A 17,217-nucleotide genomic window follows, 5' to 3' on the forward strand; every position below is an offset into this window, starting at 1 on the left:
AATCTCCCCTCTTCCAGTTTTAATCCATCCCCCCTTGTCCTCTCCCTCCCTGCCCTTGTCCCAAGCCCCTCCCCAGCTTTCCTGGAGCCCCTTCAGGCACTGGAAGCTGCTCTAAGGTCTCCCTGGAGCCTTCTCTTCTCCAGGCTGAACACCCCAACTCTCCCAGCCTGTCCCAGAGCTGCTCCAGCCCTGGGATCATCTCTGTGGCCTCCTCTGGACTTGCTCCAACTGTTCCATGTCCTTCCTGTACTGGGGACCCCAGAAGTGGACCCAGCCCTGCAGGGGGTCTCACCAGAGTGGATCAGAGGAGAATCCCCCCCTGGCCCTGCTGGTCACGCTGCTGGGGATGCAGCCCAGGGCAGGGTTGGGTTCTGGGCTCCGGGGCACATTGACAGCTCCTGCTGAGCTTCTCATCACCCAGCACCCCCAGGTCCTTCTCCTCAGGGCTCTTCTCAATTCATTTTCCACCCAGTCTGTAATTGTGCCTGGGATTGTCCTGACCTGGGCAGGACCTTGCACTTGGCCTTGTTGAACTCCAGGAAGCTGGCACAGGGTTGCCTTCCCCACTCCGTGCTGACACGGTGCTGCACCCTCAGGAGGGGCTGGGACAGGGACTGGCTTGAGGGTCACCTCCAGCATGGTGGTCTTCATGTGGCAACACTGGAGACCAGCTGGAGACCATTGACCAATGTCCCTTTCCAAAAATCAGTGTTTTCCTGGAACCTCCCTCAAGTTCCCAGGGTTTTGAGCCACCCTTTCCAGCACCTTTCTCCTGCTGGTAGCACTCAGAAGGAGCAGAATGGGCCACATCCCAAAACTGCACCACGAGTGGATCTTACCAGAAACCCAGACTGGCTCCATAACACAATCCACAGCTGCAGCAGGATTCTTCTGCTCAAGACATGATCGTGGGCAGAGCCCTGGGCAACGTGGAGATGGAAACACAGCCCCAAGGCCCTGTGCCATCCCTTAGAGGAGTCCAAGTTATTTAACTATTATTTATTTAATAATTATTTCCTTTGGAGGTCATTGCAGGGCTTATTTAAACCTCCTCTCTCAGCTGGGGGAGATAAGGTGAGGACTATTCTGGCTACAGTCAAAATTAGCCCTGTTATTTGTATTCTTGTGCCCCGAGAGCCAATTAACTGGTAGTTTAAAAAATTCCCAACAGTCACATCATGCCACTCCTTTCATTTTGCCTTTGTCGTCCCATGCCAGAGACAAACTCAGCTCCATTTCTAGTTTGGCTGCTCTGAAAACCCACAAGAAATCCTGATCTGGTGAGCACAGCTCCTTTTAGGGCTGAAGAATGCCCTCACGCTCTCCATACAGCTCCAGGGGCTCCCAAATGTCCCCCAAATGGGGCAAGAAAACACACACAAAAAAGATACACCTAGAGAAACCACCAAACCAGCCAAAACCTCCAGAGTCATCCAGTAAAATGGCTTTTATTTCTGTCGTTTCATAAGTATAAAACAAATCAGCCCAACAGGGTGTGAACAGAGTGGATCGTATGGATGTGACCACGAGGAGCCTTCCCACACCTTCCCAGCACACCTGGCTACTTACAGCCTGACAAAAGACATGATTCAGGAAGTGGTCATTTCATGGAAAAATATCTCTCATATAATAAAATAGGAAACCTCGTTTCTTTCAGTTGTGCCCCTCAGAGAACCCCCTCCCACCCTCCCGCCCCAAGATATAATGATTCACCTCTCGCTACGAAGCACAAACTCGGAGGTTTCTAAGACGTGGCTGTTCAGGCACCTCATGTTTAAAAAGAAAGCAAATCAGTGTATTCCCAGACTGAAGCCATGGAGGACACCCTCAGGGGTCACCCTCCTCTTGCTCCCAAGGGTCTGGATGGACACAGCACCCACGTCCCCATCACTCCAGGCACAAGCAGGTTGAGGCTCCTTTCGTGCCCTCCTCGCACCACAAGCTGAACGGCACCAAAAGGACAGGACCAGGGAGTACAAGTCACCCTGTGTGCCCCCCTTCCTCACTGCAGCTCTGCAAACCCTAACCCAAAACGTGCCCTGCAACCTCTGCACAGGGTGATGCTCTTCTCCTTCACCCTAAAATTCTGAGCCCTGGGGCCATCTCCACACTGGGGACAAGCCCTGCCAGAAAGTGCCACTGCAGAGGTGGGGAAAAAAGCCCAGGTGGGACTGAACCTCATCAGCCTTCATACAAGGTGATGGCTGTGCCAGGTATGGACCACAACCCACAGACTGAACAGTTGGTGTTGGGAACTCCTGTGTTTGAGCTTCAGGAGTGAGATGATCCCAAGGTCACTGAACCTCACAAACATCTCCCACCAACTGGGCCAGCGTCAGGCTGAGTTACTTGGTGAGTGTTTGTGGGGTGGGACATACAAAGAGGGACCAAAAATTGATGCTGACTTGTCCCAGTGCCCCTCTGGCTACTCCTGCCACCCACACCATGAGCAGAGACTCTGGTTCAACCCCAGATCTGAGGCTGTTAGAGGAATGAAGCCCATATAGCAAAGCCTGACCCTTCTCCTCCTGGCTTCTCCAGTGCCTGGTGGTACCACCCAGCATTGGCTGAGCAGAGCATCAGAAACACCCCCACCACATCTTCACAGTGCCAAAGTCTCAAATACACAAACCAAAAACCTCCCCCAGACTCTGTGGCCACTCTGTACAGTGGCCACAGGACAGGAGAAAACCATGGGCCACAGCACTTCTTGGCCTTGAAGAAGATCCCTCTTCTTCCTCTTCCAACACCCCTCCCGCCAGGATCACGCACCGCAGGGGAAACAGCTAATCCAGCCACTGGCCACAACAACACAACATCCCAAACCAGCACAAGGCACTTGTCACAGCTGCTGCCCAGAGCTGAGCCCCCAGGTTCTTGCCCCAGGGAGGTGGGACCCCCACCTCAGCTGTCACCTGGCCCTGGAGAAAGGAGTGTGAAGCGCTGGGACACACCCCACGCTGCCATCCCACCTGTCCTCCTCCAGGCATCCCACATTGCTCCTTCCCTGTGCAGGGAGGATCCAGCCCAGCAACCCATGGATGCTCAAGGTTTTGCTGGAAAAGACCTACATTTCATTTAAAAACTCCAGACATTGCAGGTGGCACCATCCAAATCCAACTCAAAAGGACATAACCCCTAAACTCCGTTGTCAAAACAGGATCCCCAAGGCTTTGCCCTTGAGCTGCCTTTTTTTAACAAGCTCTTGGGCAATCCAGCCCCACCCAACGTGCATCTCCCACGTTGGGTGCCTCAATAAGACACAAGGCCTGATCCCCAAGTGATGGGCTTGGCTCTGGGATCTCCCAGTTTGGAGAAGAACATGCTCCAGGCTCTGGCAGCTCCCAGCTGGTGACACCCCCGCAACACGTAACGATGCCGGGATTTATCCTGGACCCTTCCCCAAAGCACAGAGGAAAAATCATTAGATCTACCAAGATTTTTCTTCTTTGTTGAAATATTTGATCGAGAAGCCTCTGTAATCCAAAAAAACCTGCATTCTAAGGGATTAAAGGATGGGGGGAGAGAGAGAGATGTGGTCAACTGCTCAGAAGGGGACAGGGGAATGTGCCAAGGGGGACACCTGCTCCGGGCTCCTCAGTGCTGGTTCCCTGCACTGTTTTCTAGGTGGATGAAGAGGTTTACAATCCAAAAGCAGATGCAATTTGCTGGTGCTGGAAAGAACAAGCCTTTGGTTGGGCCAGAGCTCTGGTTTCTTCCTTGCTGGAGTTTTGGTAACTCACAACTGGCAGAACCCAAGGACTGCACAACCAGGTGGACGTTGCCCAGGCTTGGGTGGCAGCTCCAGCAGGGACAGAACAACAGGCCTGGCACCTCCATCAGTGACAAAACAACAAGCTCAGCATCTCCATCAACAATAAATAAGAAACTTGACACCTTTCCAGCCAGCCTTTCTGTCAGCAGGTCTAGAAGGATGCCTGGTGCAATCACACCCAGCTCTCTGCTGCCAGGGGAGGCTGAGAAAAAAATTACCAGCAAAAAAAAAAAAAATACCCAGCAGAAATTTACCAGCCAGTGAGTTTCATTCTTTCACCTCTGCTCCAAAGCAGAGTTCTCCTTTTTTTCCCTTTTAGGTCTCCTTACATTAGAGACCCCCCATCCATTATTCAGTGCTCAGCAGAGGGACCTTTACCCAACCCACTTTTTCCACATACATACATATTTGGGTAAAATTAATAACCCCACACCAGCCCTTAAGGGTAAAATGAATCATCCACCAGCAGACCTGAAGCTCATGGAAACAAGTTTAACTCAGATGGTGTAACACAGAGCAGATGGACCAAACAGGTCCCCACAAGGAACCAAGGCCACCATGTCCCAGGGAGATGCCTACAAGTGGTGCTGGGATGCTCTGAATCCAGTCCAGCCTCTCCCAAACTGGTTTTCAGCCTCAGGGAAGCACAAAAGCAACTTCCTCTGGAGTCACTGAGCTGGTACTGGATTAAACTCCTGCTGGTTCTTTCTCTGCACAGAGAGCTGGAGATGATCTGTACTAAGAGAAGGTGAACTCCAGCCTTTTAGGGAAGGGCAAATCACACTCTTGAGGCCTCAGTCTTACTGAAGCCTTTTTTTTGAAGGCTTAAGCAGTACCTGGGACATGCCCTGCTTCTCTGTGCCAGGGCGACTCTCATCCATGGTGAAAATATTGAAAGAGGAATTGGTTGCCCTATGGGATCAGCAATTAAACCAAATTGACATAACACATTTGAAAAACCAAAGTTCTTCAAGACAAAGTATAATAATATTAAAAAATAATAATAATAATAATAATCAGCAACAATCTTCTAACCACAGAGTATCTATAAAGATCTTTTTTAAAGAGCTCCATATTAAAATTCCTTGAATACATTATATATTAAATACAGTAACAACATTTCATGCAAGGTTTTCTGTACAATTAAATCAGCTCAGTAGTATAACAATTCTGTACATTCCCATTGGTCTGGGGGCTCTGCTCATCTTCAATGCTGGTGATGGAGAAAAGAAAGGAAGGATGATGCTTGGCACCTGTGGTACAGAGGAAGAGAAGCTCTTGCCCAAGTGGAAGAAAAACAGGAAAGCAATGGGAGCTTTCAAGGGCAAAAAGTCAGAAAAGAATCCAACAGCAAAGGAGCAAAGTTTCTCTCCCAGAGCCTGGCCCCAGGGCTGCTGCTGGAATGTAAGAGAAAGGAAAAGATGAAGGGACTGGCTAACTGAGTATTATCCAAACGGATCAGAGGGGAACATAAGGAGAACAGGAGGGAGGACTTGGAGAGCTGGAGAAGAAATCACCCACTATCAGCTCCTCAGCTGATGCAGCTCAAGGCAGAAAGATCCATTTCCTGGATGCCCAAATCCTCTCCTGCTCCACAAGCTCCCTGCAGCCTGGGTCACTCCTGCTGCAGACAAATCCCAAGAGGATAAAACAAAAGTTGGTGCCTTCCAAGAAGGAATGCCAGGCCAGACCCTGCTCCTGGAGAAGGACTAGGTTATGTACAAGCATACATTCATCCCACCTGGAAGGTGGATCACTGGTGACAAGGACACCCTGTGCAAGACAGCCATGTCCTCCAAGGCAAAGGACAGGAACTCATGAACATGCTCCTAAGGACTCAGCTCTGCTCTTCTGAGGGAAAGGGTTCAAAATCAACCAAGTACAGAGAGTGTGACCAGGAGGAGCTGTGAGGAATGTGGAACCTGGTCATCCCCATGCTTTGCTTTCAAGGGCTGCCCCCAGGAGGGAGGTGCCTATGGCTTAAATAGAGCAGATGGGATCTAACAAGACATCAGAGGGAGGAGAACAGACAAGACTACATCTCACTTTGGTGTAGGATGAGCCTGAGGAGGGGCAGGGGATCACAGGGATCAACCAGGACACCCTGAGAAAGAGGGAGAACTTCACTTTCTGCCACTAACACCCAACCTGGGTGCACAAACACACGTCCACCAGCCCCATGAGCACACTCTGGGGCTGTTTTCAGCACAGCAGCCACAACCCTTCACCAGGGACATTGTGGAAGGTTGGCAACCCCAGCCCACGGCCCCCTTGCCTCCTTGCCCAGCCCTCCCCCATCACCAAGCCCTTCCCAGCCCCACGAGCTGCCCTCACACCCCCCCTGGCTCAGGGATGCAGCCTCCTGCCCTTGCCTTGCCAAAAACCCCAGCTCCCCTCCTACACCTCCCAGGAAAGTCACCTTGCCTGAGCTCACCTGCTCAGGGCAGGGGGGAAATTAGAAAGAGGGTCTCCAATTTGGCAGGAACAAACCCCCAGGGAACTGTGCTACCACCCCGTGGGGTCACACACAGCCCTGTCCCCAAACCCTCTTGGCCAGCTTGTCCAGTCATTGCACTCTTATGTACAGGAAAAAAAAAAAAAGAAAGCTACGAAACGAAACAAAACCAAAAAAACAAAACAAAAATCAGTATTTTTTTTTCTTCTCTTGGACGATTCACCCTCATCAGTCTGATGGTGGGACACATGCATGTCCTGCTGGCTTCTGGTGGTGGCCACACATGCAAGGCTTCAGTCCGAGTGACAAGGGAGGGATCCTTTTGTCAGGAGCCTTTCCTTCGTGTCATTCATTTCTTGCTCTGTTCTGAAACAAAACCAAAAAAACAAAACAAAAATCAGTATTTTTTTTTCTTCTCTTGGACGATTCACCCTCATCAGTCTGATGGTGGGACACATGCATGTCCTGCTGGCTTCTGGTGGTGGCCACACATGCAAGGCTTCAGTCCGAGTGACAAGGGAGGGATCCTTTCGTCAGGAGCCTTTCCTTCGTGTCATTCATTTCTTGCTCTGTTCTGAAACAAAATGGGGAAGGGAAAAAAAACCAAACCAAACCAACCAAAATAAAAGAGGGTCCGAAAAGTCTCGGTGAGGGTTGGGAAGTAAAGCAGCTCCTGGTTTTGTTAGCAAGAGGGGTTGGTCCCTGGGAGCCTGTTTGCACGGAGCTGGTTTGGCTGTGGCTGCTCAGGCTGCGTGAGGAGGAGGATGATGCTGGAGGAAGGGCTCAGCACTGCAGGAGGAGGGGAGGGATGAGTGGGAGCCAGGCAGGCAGCAGCAGGGGGAGGGAAAACAGGCAGGGGTCCCTTTCCATTGCTCCCAAGAAAGGTACTGGGCAAGGAAGCAGCGGCACAGAGAGGATGAAGGTCACCACATCCCTGTGCCCACCCCAAAGCCCCATCCCTGCTGCAGCCAGCCAGATGGATACTGCTCCTTGGGCTGACACCACTTACACACCCTGTGCTTACATTTTTAACCACAGACACCTCCAGAATCACATAAAGAGTTTGGTTGGAAAAGACCTTCAAGACCATCAAGTCCAACCTTTAACCCAGCACTGACCAGTCCTTAACTAAACCATATACCCACCTTCTCTGTTTATATGACTCTTAAATCCCTCCAGGGATGGTGACTCCAGCACTGCCCTGGGCAGCCTGTTCCACTGCCTGATAACCTTTTTGGTGAAGAAATTCTTCCTAACACCCAATCTAAACCTCTCCTGGTGTAACTTGAGGCCATTACCTCTTGTCCTAAGAACAAACAGCAAGGACCAATCCACCCACTGCTGTTGGTACCCCAGTCCCAGGGCTGCCCTCCTTCCTTCCTTCTTCTACATGGACATGGAAGGTAACAGGCACCACATGGTCCAAAAGAAGAATCACAGAATCCCAGGGGTTGGAAGGGACCTGGAAAGACCATCCAGCCCAACCCCCCTGCCAGAGCAGGGGCACCCAGAGCACATCACACAGGAACGTGGCCAGGGGGGTTGGAATGTCTCCAGAGAAGGAGACTCCACAGCCTCTCTGGGCAGCCTGGCCCAGGGCTCTGGCACTCTCACAGCAAAGAAGTTCTTCCTGACATTCACATGGAACCTCCTGTGCTCCAGTTTGCACCCACTGCCCCTTGTCCTGTCACTGGACATCACTGCACAAAGCCTGGCTCTGTCCTCCTGACACTGCCCTGAACAGATTTGTGCCCATGGATGAGGTGGCCCCTCAGTCTCCTCTTCTCCAAGCCCAACAGCCCCAGCTCCCTCAGCCTTTCCTCAGCAGGGAGATGTTCCCCTCCCTCCAGCATCTCTGTGGCTCTGCCCTGGACTCCTTCAAGCAGTTCCCTGTCCTTCTGGAACTGAGGAGCCCAGAAGTGGACACAACATTTCAGATGTGGTCTTCTACTTGAAATTCCTGCCAGGGCTTGTCTCTCACCAACTAGATCCCCAGTTTCCAAGCAGTCACCAGCAGTGTCCCCAGGGCTGGGACAGACCCTGCTGGCACTTCTGCCTGCACAGAAAAAGCTGGGGTTGTTTTTTGTTGTGTTTTTGTTTTTTTTTCCTTAAAAAACCTCAAACACCCAGAAGGCAGCACTTTCTGAGTTAGAAAAGCCACTCATCATGGATCTGTCGACCACATTTCTCTCCCCTTCATCACCCAACACATCTCATGCTCTTTGACAAACAAGGGTCCTGCCTGGGGTGCCCAGCCAGGCCCTGTGGCCACTGCCAGCCCTGGTGCTGACAGCTGCCCAGGAATTCATAAACAAGATGGGAGAGAGAGGGGAAAAAATAACAACCCTTTTTTGAAGCTTCTGCCAACATGTCTCTCCAGTGCTGGCTGGAGAGCCCAGCCCTCGTGTCCCAAGATAAAACTGGCTGCTGCAATGGCAGCAATGGGATGACCTCAGCACTCCAGGCTTTGGAGAGAAGCAGGGACTCTTGTGACCAGGCTGGATGAAATGTCATTGCAAGGATGAAAATTCCTCTTCTCCAAGTTGCAGGGGTGTCTCTCCAGCAGTGGGCCAGCCCTGGGCAGGTGATGTTGGCAGCCACACGGTGCTTGCAACCAGGGGTGGCTGCTGCACAGGGACAGGATGGGGACATGGCTGCAGCACCAGCGTTTCACCACGGTGGGTGCTCTTCAAAACGTTGCTCTCAGGCCTCAAGTAACCCCCTGGCACAGGGTGGGTTGGTGTTTCCATCAGATCCATGGTCAGCAGAGGGTCCAACCCCCCTTGGCTCTAACAGGCTGCAGGTTCCGACACGTCCAGCTCTGCTCCCTGCACACGGGTGACAGGAGCAGGGGGGACTGAGGGGCCTGGGAGAACTTTGTAGAGCAGGGATGATGGTTGGTCTGGGTGATCCTGAGGGGCTTTTCCAACCTGAATGGCTCTGAGATTCTACAAGTGATGGGGCAGCCACGATCCACACAGATCCTGCTTCCCACCACGTTTCTCAGGGCTGTCACAGCCCCTCAGCTCCTGCCAACCTGCAAACTAACACCACGAGCTCATCTCCTGCAAGATCTGCTCCTCCCTGGGACAGCAGAGGCTTTGGGGGAGGTTTATCCTCGTTGCTTTTGACTTCCCTCCTAACGGGTTCCCCTAAAAGGTGATGCTGCAGGGATGGAGGCTCCAGCTGCCAGCCTGGATCTCTCTCCCTCCACTGAGGGAAGTGCTGCAGCCTCCATTGCTCTGAACATCCCAGCTTCAGCTGAGACCCCAAACCCAGGAGAAAAAACAAAAAGGGAAACCCTCCTCCCATCCCTCCACAACACCAGGGCAGCAGCACCCACAGCTACCTTCTCCTCTTCCACTCCTGCCGTGTGGCAAAGGCAGGCAAAAGAAATACCAACCAGAAGAGAGGAGGAAATGCAAATAAAGAATTAAAAACCAACCCCCCCACAAGTCAGCAGAGCTGGAAAATCCCCTCTGGAGGGATTCCAGCAAGGAAAGGTGCAGTGCTGCTCTCCTCCCAAGCATCCCAGAGCTCAAGCAAACAACTTGGCCCGTGGGGACACATTCCTCCCCAGCCCAGCCAAGGCAGCTCTGCAGAGATTTCCCTAAAAGGTCAGCCCTGGGTGCTGGCTCCCAGCTCTGCAGCTGCTCCTCCCCAGGGAACTCGGGTGCCTGCAGCAGCCCCTCTGCTCTGAGGGCTCTGGGACTGCCTCCTCCTCCTCTTCCTCCCACCCCAGGAGGGTGAGGGCAAGTGGTTCCTCTCTGCTACACGTTGGAGGGTTTTTTTGGGGGATGGGAGACTTGAGATTTTAGTCCCTGCAGATTCTGGGCTGTCTCAGGGGGTTGGTTGGTGGAGCCTGGGTCGGTGCTGGCAGGGGGTGTGATCCACTTGTCCCTGCACCTCTGGCCTCTGGGAGGACACTCCAGTAGGAAGCTGGAGCTAACCTTGCAGATAAGAGGCCAAATTTCCAAATCTCCCTTGGGGGTGCAGATGGTGGCCCAAGGGTGCAGCCCCACCTGCACAGCAGCTGCACTGGCACCAGGCTGCAGAGCACAGGGCCAAGGAGGGGACAGGCACCTGCTGGGGACAGGTACCTACCTGCAGGTGTGGCCACCACCTTCAGCTCCTGCAAATGCAGCCAGGGGCTGCTGTCCTCACTGGGAGTGAGGAGCAACAGCTGCACAAATGCTCATCTGCCACAAAACACGAGGAGCCAATTCTTGCTATGCATTCCCTTCCAGGTGGTGAAGATGAGGAGTCCCAGGCATGGTGCAGGAAGGCTGGATGGGAGCAGGGAGGTGATGGCAGAAGGCTGGCAGCACAGGAGGCCAAGAGCACTGGGGTTATCTCAGTGTCCTGTCTGGATTTTGTACCTTCTGGGAATCACTCAGAAAGGAGATTTCTGCAAGGTCTTGGTGCAGATGCCTGGAAACCTTCTGCCTGCAGGTCACAGGGCTCAGAAAGCAACACACATGTGTTGAGGATGGTAAACACTACAAATATGATTAGAGGTCCATAAAGGGTGGCCAACCCTTTGGGGTCTGCCAGTGTGTGATCTGCCATCTGTGTGATGGACACCTGAGAGGGTCTTGAATAACATCTCCATGTTCCTGGGCAGAACATCTGCAGGTCCAACCAAGCCAAACTAGCTGAGCACTTGCATCACATCCCAGAACTGAGACAGTGGAAACCTTGGAAGGGCCTGAGATGGAGGAAGGCAGTGACACAGGCAAGAGGAGAGGCCAGGAGCCACGGGGATGATGAGGAGAGGAATGTAAAGCACTGGGAAGACTCCAGTGTCCCAGCTTTCTGCTGCTTCAAGGACAAGGAAAATCCAGCGTCATGGAAACACAACTTATCTACATCTGATCAAAGGAGACATTTTTTTTCCATGCAAAACCTGAATCAGCAGAATTTGGAGCCAGACATTTCCATCCCTCAACTGAACATCCTTGACCATCCTTCAGAAGGTCCCAAGCTGGAGACCATCCCCAAGCACTGCCTCCCAGCAGCCAAGCAGTAGCCTGGCCCCTGGCCAAAGCTGCCACACAAACAGCTGCTTCATGGGCTTTTTCAGACCTTATTTTGAAGCAAAACACAGAGGCCAGTGTGGGAAAGGAGAACTTCTCTAGGTACAAAGCAGGACTTGATGATCTCCGAGGTCTTTTCCAGCCTCAATGATTCTGTGATTCTGAGGTCCCTGGGCTCAATTATCAGCTGGTTTTCCAAGCCACGTTCACCCAAAGGAGGCCCAAGCAGGTCCCCACTGCACATAGCCAAGACTTTGGGAATATAAGGTTTGGGGATGAGACACATAAGAAAACCAACCCTTGGTCTGGAGTCCTGCAGGTTTTCAACTGGTGCTCCCCACTCCACGTGTGGTTTACTGTCCTGAGAATGTCTGGTGAGAAAAAAAAACAAAATCACAATACCCCATTGAGAAGTGGCTTTTTGAGGGGTTTTTTGGTTTGCTTTTCAAAGCCCAGAGGACTTAGGCAGATGCAGGATTTCAAGGGTGATGATTTAAGTGGGATCTTTAAGTGGGAACCCCTTGCTGGGTGAGACACAAAGTGACCCATGAGCCTCTGCAGCATGGTGACCATGAGGATGAGGGTGGCTCAGAGGTCCCATCATGCTGGGAGCACATCATGGGAGGAGAAACCACTGAGCTGGTGTGATGGGACTGGAAAGCACTGTACCCCTGCCAGAAACCCTGCTGTGCTGGGAGCTGCACTGGCAGAGCTGAAGAAAAGCTCTTCCTCCAGCAGCACTGAGTGTTTAGAGAGAAATGCAAAGTGTGGGAGAAAGAAAGACTCATTCCCAGCTCACAGATGGTGAAGAGAAGACTGAGGGCATGCATGGGATGCAACAGCCAGGAATTCAACCAGCTCTCCTACACCCCAGCCCAGTGCCACATCACAGAACTGTTGCTACAGGCTTGGAACCACATGGGAAAGCAGATCTGGAGGATGCAAAGCACCTTCCAGTCTGTTGAGAGATGCTGCAATTCAAGGAAATAAGGCAGCAACTATTTCTGTCTGGTCTGTAAAACCAGGAACTCTGCATCTCTGCATCTGTGTTTCTCAGCAGAGGCTTCACTGAGCAGCTGCTGCGGTTCCACAGCAGTTCAGCCCAGAAAGCAAAGCTGACATGAGCACCCCCAGCATGATGGTGGGTGCAGCTGCTTGGTTTCCTGCTTGTAATCATTTCCCATTCCATATTTCCAGCTTTTTGCATGGTTCTGCTCCATGAGAAACCAAACAGGGCTGTTGTGAAGCCCCACATCCCTCCCTGCCAGGGCTGGAGGGACCTGCCCTATGCCCTGAGAGGCAAGTGTGGCTTTGCAGTTTTCCTGGGTCATTATTAAAAGGCTGAAGGTAAGAGGAGGGGTTTGAGAAGATGTTGGTTGCCTAAGGGGGGGTGAAAAAGTTGAAGCAGGGTGATGCTGTGGAAGGACATCCAGAACACACTCATATTGCTCATCAGCACCCCCTCCTGAGGGCCACACCACATCTTCCCTGGGCAAGGACAGTGTCCCTCCTGCCCTTCTGCCCCCTGCTCTCACTGCTGGGGCAAAGACACCCGGAAAACATGAATCCCATCTCTTTTCCTGGAGAGGGGCCAAACCCCACAGCACCACTGGGCAGCTGCAGCCCAGCAAGCCAGGAAAACCTGCAGGTTGAACTCAGCACCCAGATGTCACCCACAGCAACATCTCTGCAAGAAACAGGAGATGCCATCAGCTCTTTGGAGCCCTGCCCGGCCACGTGTGGTGCTTCACAGCCCAGAGCACCCAGGAACCCCAGCCCTGGGGTCAGAGGAGCTGGTTCTCCTCCACGTGTGCCATGGGACACATCCTGGATGGTGCTGACCAAGGTCAAGCCCATTCAAAATAGTTTCTAACACATTTGATCTTAAAACAGAGGTAGTGAACACAAGATTAGGGTGGTCTGTTGAGGTCTGGAAGGTTGAGGGGAAAAAAAAGGCAGGATTCCTGTTAGAAACCTGTGTTGGATTTGTTTTGCTTTGTAAGAGAAGGGATCCAGTTCCCAGAGGTCTGAGAGGAGCTGGATGAACACAGGTGGCAGGTTCATCTCGTGCTCCAGCTCCTACAGGAGCATCTCAAGCAGAGGTGAGTACCAGCTGCTCTGCCTGGCGGCACCAGGAAGGACGGGGGGGAGGAGAGCAAGCCCCATTTTTGCAGAGAGGGTGGATGAACGTGCAGGTGCAGCCACCCCATGAGCCAAAGAGGTGAGCGAGGTGTCCACAAAGCCACCAGCAACCCCAAGCAGAGTGTGGCAGAGCAAGCACAGCCCAGTGGGTGCAGATCACACTCACCTTCCAGGTGGTTGCGGGAAATGTACTTGAGTCCTTCATCCAGCAGGATCACGGGCAGGGAGATCTTCATCACAACCACCCACTGTGGCCAGCTCAGTGGGGTGACTTGGAAGATCAGCTGCAAGGTGGAAAGGATTGGATGTGTCAATAGGTGGGATTTTTTTTTTTTTTCACTTGTTTTAAAGGTCAAGTTGTTGTATGGCACAGGTTGGGAAAGGGACACCCCAGGTACAAAGAGGGAGGATCCAGACAGCCCAAAGAACAGGATTTCTTTGAGGCCTGTCATCATGCCTAGCTGGCTCTTGGCCCAAAGGAGTCAAAAATCATGTCCTTCACAACTCCTGCAGGTGGGAAAAGTGAGGCCCAAGCTAGGACTGCAGGTTCACATGTTGATAGGCACTTAGCAGGGGACAAGGGACAAGAAGCATCCTGGGAACAGTCACCCACTTCATAGAGTCACAGAATGGTTTGGGCTGGAAGGGACCTTGAAGATCATTTAGTTCCAACCCTTGGCCACAGGCAGAGACACCCTCCACTAGACCAGGTTGCTCAAAGCCCCATCCAACCTTAAGCATCCTTTGGCATCAACAGAGGCAATGCCAGCCTTGGGCTGCAAAGGGAGGTGATGCTTCCAGATGGGACTCAGTCATCTCCTGGAGATATCTACACCCCTTTGCATCACCTAAAAGGAGAGCTTCTGACTTAAGTAAAGGTTCAGTGGGGCAGGGTGACTCCCAGTCCTCATGTTGGCTCCAGTCACAGGACCTGGTCCTGAAAGCACATGCTGGGTACAACCAACCCAGAAGGTTCCAGACCCAAAGGCTGCTCCAGGGGGTGTCCTCACCCCCAGGAGGAACACCCTGGACTGTCTCTGGAGGTGGCAGAAGGCACTCACAGGCATGGGCTTGACGTAGAGGATGAGGAAGTGCAGAGCCATGGACATGACAATGGCCCCTAGCAGCCAGATGTTGAGCCATGGTGGCATCCGCAGCAGCGACTGGTTCTCAGAGAGACTGCAAAAGCAAGAGGACATCCTTAGCCCCAGGGACCTCCTGCTCTGACCTGGGCCTTCCCACTGCTCTCCAAGGCACAGGGCCATGGGTGCTGCAGCTCTTCTCTTCCAGACAGCTGAGCTCCTGGCTTTGCTGTGATGTGCATCTAGGCACCCATCTCAACACCATCAGCCACGCATGGATTAGGGCTGGTTGTTAGAAGGCCAGAATGTTTGAGGATGCAGATCCAGCCCTTCCTCCACCTCTGTCAACAGAGCAGGCTGGCTTGGAAGAGCTTATTTGCTGAGAGGACACTCCAAATGGCTCTGCTGAGTCAAAGCAAAGCCCTCAGCTCCACCAAAGGATGCTCAAAGAGGTGCTGCAGGAAATCAGTCCCATGGGGAGCACACAGAGCAACCCTGCAGCCACCCTACCTGTTGAGAGCGTTGCACATCTCGATGGTCACCAGCACAGACAGAGCCATCGTGGTTGGGTATCGGGACTCGAAGATCTCACAGTCAATCCCTTCAAAGATGGGGTTGTCCTTGGTGCACCTCATGAAGTTCCTCTGTCGGCACAACAAACCGCTGGTGAGTACCCAGCACAGCGGGAAAGGCAGGGGAGGGGAGGAAAAGGGCGAGTGGTTGGGGACACGTGGTGAACCTGGATTACCAGGGATGCTGTTGAACATCCCATGGGTCAGAGGGATCAACACAACTGACGCACCAGCTCCTGCTGTGGTTGGAGATGGGGAAGCTATGGCTGGATTGTGGCTTAGAGATTTGCACGGGCTGTTACTAAGGTGCTTGAGCACACACGTCTCCATCAAGACTACACCTTCCATCACACGTGACACTTTGGGGCACCTGCCTCCCCATCACCTTGTTCAGACCTACAGTCATGTAAAAATTGACCCTTTCACTGTGGGGTGAGGTACAGGAGTTGCCTTCAGCTTCTTTGGACCAAGGTGGTTGCAGGGCTGGAAACGTGAGCTTTGAGGGAGAGAATTTTTCTTTTTTAAATTCACCAGTGATTTGGGAACACCCCCATAACCACAGAAGAAAGGGGAGACCCCAGTGCCTGAATTCATGCCCTCACCCACCTGCTCAAACACACCAGCTCGTTCCCCTCCTGACTCACCAGCTGATGGAAGGAGACCTGAGGTCCATCGGCGTCGTACAGGAACCACCAGGTTGCTGCACCCACGGTGGCCAAGCCCACGTACACTGCGGCCAAGAGAGACACCCTTACCCCCAGCACCCAGCAGGAGACCCCCTGCCCCACAGCACCCCATGTTTCTCTTCATCCTCCACCCACTGGTGCTCACCTCCGATGGCCAGGTAGCGGAAGAAGAGCCAACCACTGATGAGGGGCTTCTTGGGGTTGCGGGGCAGCTTGTCCATGATGTCCAGGTCAGGAGGGTTGAAGCCCAGGGCAGTGGCTGGCAGACCATCTGTCACCAGGTTCACCCACAGCAGTTGCACGGGAATGAGGGCCTCAGGCAAGCCCAGGATGGCCGTCAGGAAGATGCTGTGGGGAACATTCCAGAGGTGCTGATTGAAATGAGCTCTGGGATAGCCAGAGGAAGTGTCTGTGTCATGCACGGGGAGAGCAAGCAGGCACCCTAGGTCCAGACACCCAACCTGGATTCACCCAAAGTCCTGCAGATGAACCCCTCAGTCAGCAACCTGAAGTCCAAGGCTGAATTTTGCAGCTACAGTTTGTTCCTGTTGCTATTAAACAACGTGCTCTGCGGTTGAAACCCAACCACTGACATCCCCATGGCTACGTGGGTTCCCATTGCCTGCACAAACACCCCTGCTGGAATGCAAGGGCAAAGGGTGCCCACACCATCCCAAGGCTGTGAGCACGTCGCTGAGGACAGCACTGATTTATGGTCCAGGATGGGCAGGAGACAGAGACAGGGAGAGCTGCAAAGTCCATCAGTGTGACCTGGTGACAACAGCCTGTGCCCAAACACCTGGACCCTCTTAGACACTGGCACGGGCTTAAACAGGCAATGTCTTAATTCAACAGGTCCTGGGGTTTATAAAACCAGAAAAGGAAAACCCCTCTATCCCTGGGGAACAACGAGCTGCTCGGCTTGGCACCCAGGGTGCCCACGTTGGACATCACAGGCAGCCAAGGGCAGCCTGGCAGGACTCACCAAACGACCTCCCCCACGTTGGAGGAGATGAGGTAGCGGATGAACTGCTTCATGTTGTTGTAAATGGCCCTGCCCTCCTCGACAGCCGAGACGATGGTGGAGAAGTTGTCATCAGAGAGCACCATCTCGGCAGCCGACTTGGCCACGGCCGTGCCCGACCCCATGGCGATGCCGATCTCCGCCTTCTTCAGCGCCGGGGCGTCGTTGACACCGTCCCCTGTCTGCACCAAGCCAGGGTTAACGGGGCGCCAAGGGTTGGGGGGGAAGAAGAAGAAGAAGAGACCTTGGGGGGGGGAGCTGTTGGGGCAGACTGACCATGGCGGTGATCTCGTGGAAGGACTGGAGGTACTCGACGATGCGCGACTTGTGCGCCGGCTCGACGCGGGCGAAGCAGCAGGCGCGGTGGCAGGCCTGGCGCTGCGCCTCGGGGGGCAGCTCGTCGAACTCCCGGCCCGTGGAGGCCCTGCCTGTCACGTCCTCGCCC

The 17,217-nt window shown here is 53.2% G+C and overlaps 1 protein-coding gene across 1 annotated transcript in view; it reads right to left on the reverse strand.

The window, feature by feature from the left end:
* ATP2A3 (ATPase, Ca++ transporting, ubiquitous) overlaps positions 1 to 17,217 on the reverse strand; it is a 48,852-nt gene that overhangs the window by 3,902 nt on the left and 27,733 nt on the right. Inside the window, exons 13-21 of the mRNA XM_010006059.1 lie at positions 17,049 to 17,210; positions 16,734 to 16,954; positions 15,894 to 16,096; positions 15,707 to 15,792; positions 15,001 to 15,134; positions 14,470 to 14,587; positions 13,575 to 13,692; positions 11,565 to 11,637; positions 10,335 to 10,393 (exon numbers count right to left, since the gene is read on the reverse strand). Coding sequence (XP_010004361.1) covers positions 10,335 to 10,393; positions 11,565 to 11,637; positions 13,575 to 13,692; positions 14,470 to 14,587; positions 15,001 to 15,134; positions 15,707 to 15,792; positions 15,894 to 16,096; positions 16,734 to 16,954; positions 17,049 to 17,210 — 1,174 coding nt within the window. The remainder of the gene's footprint in view (positions 1 to 10,334; positions 10,394 to 11,564; positions 11,638 to 13,574; positions 13,693 to 14,469; positions 14,588 to 15,000; positions 15,135 to 15,706; positions 15,793 to 15,893; positions 16,097 to 16,733; positions 16,955 to 17,048; positions 17,211 to 17,217) is intronic.

This window comes from Chaetura pelagica, unplaced genomic scaffold (assembly GCF_000747805.2).
Source record: "Chaetura pelagica isolate M959 unplaced genomic scaffold, ChaPel_1.0 scaffold49, whole genome shotgun sequence".
Classification (NCBI taxonomy): domain Eukaryota; kingdom Metazoa; phylum Chordata; class Aves; order Apodiformes; family Apodidae; genus Chaetura; species Chaetura pelagica.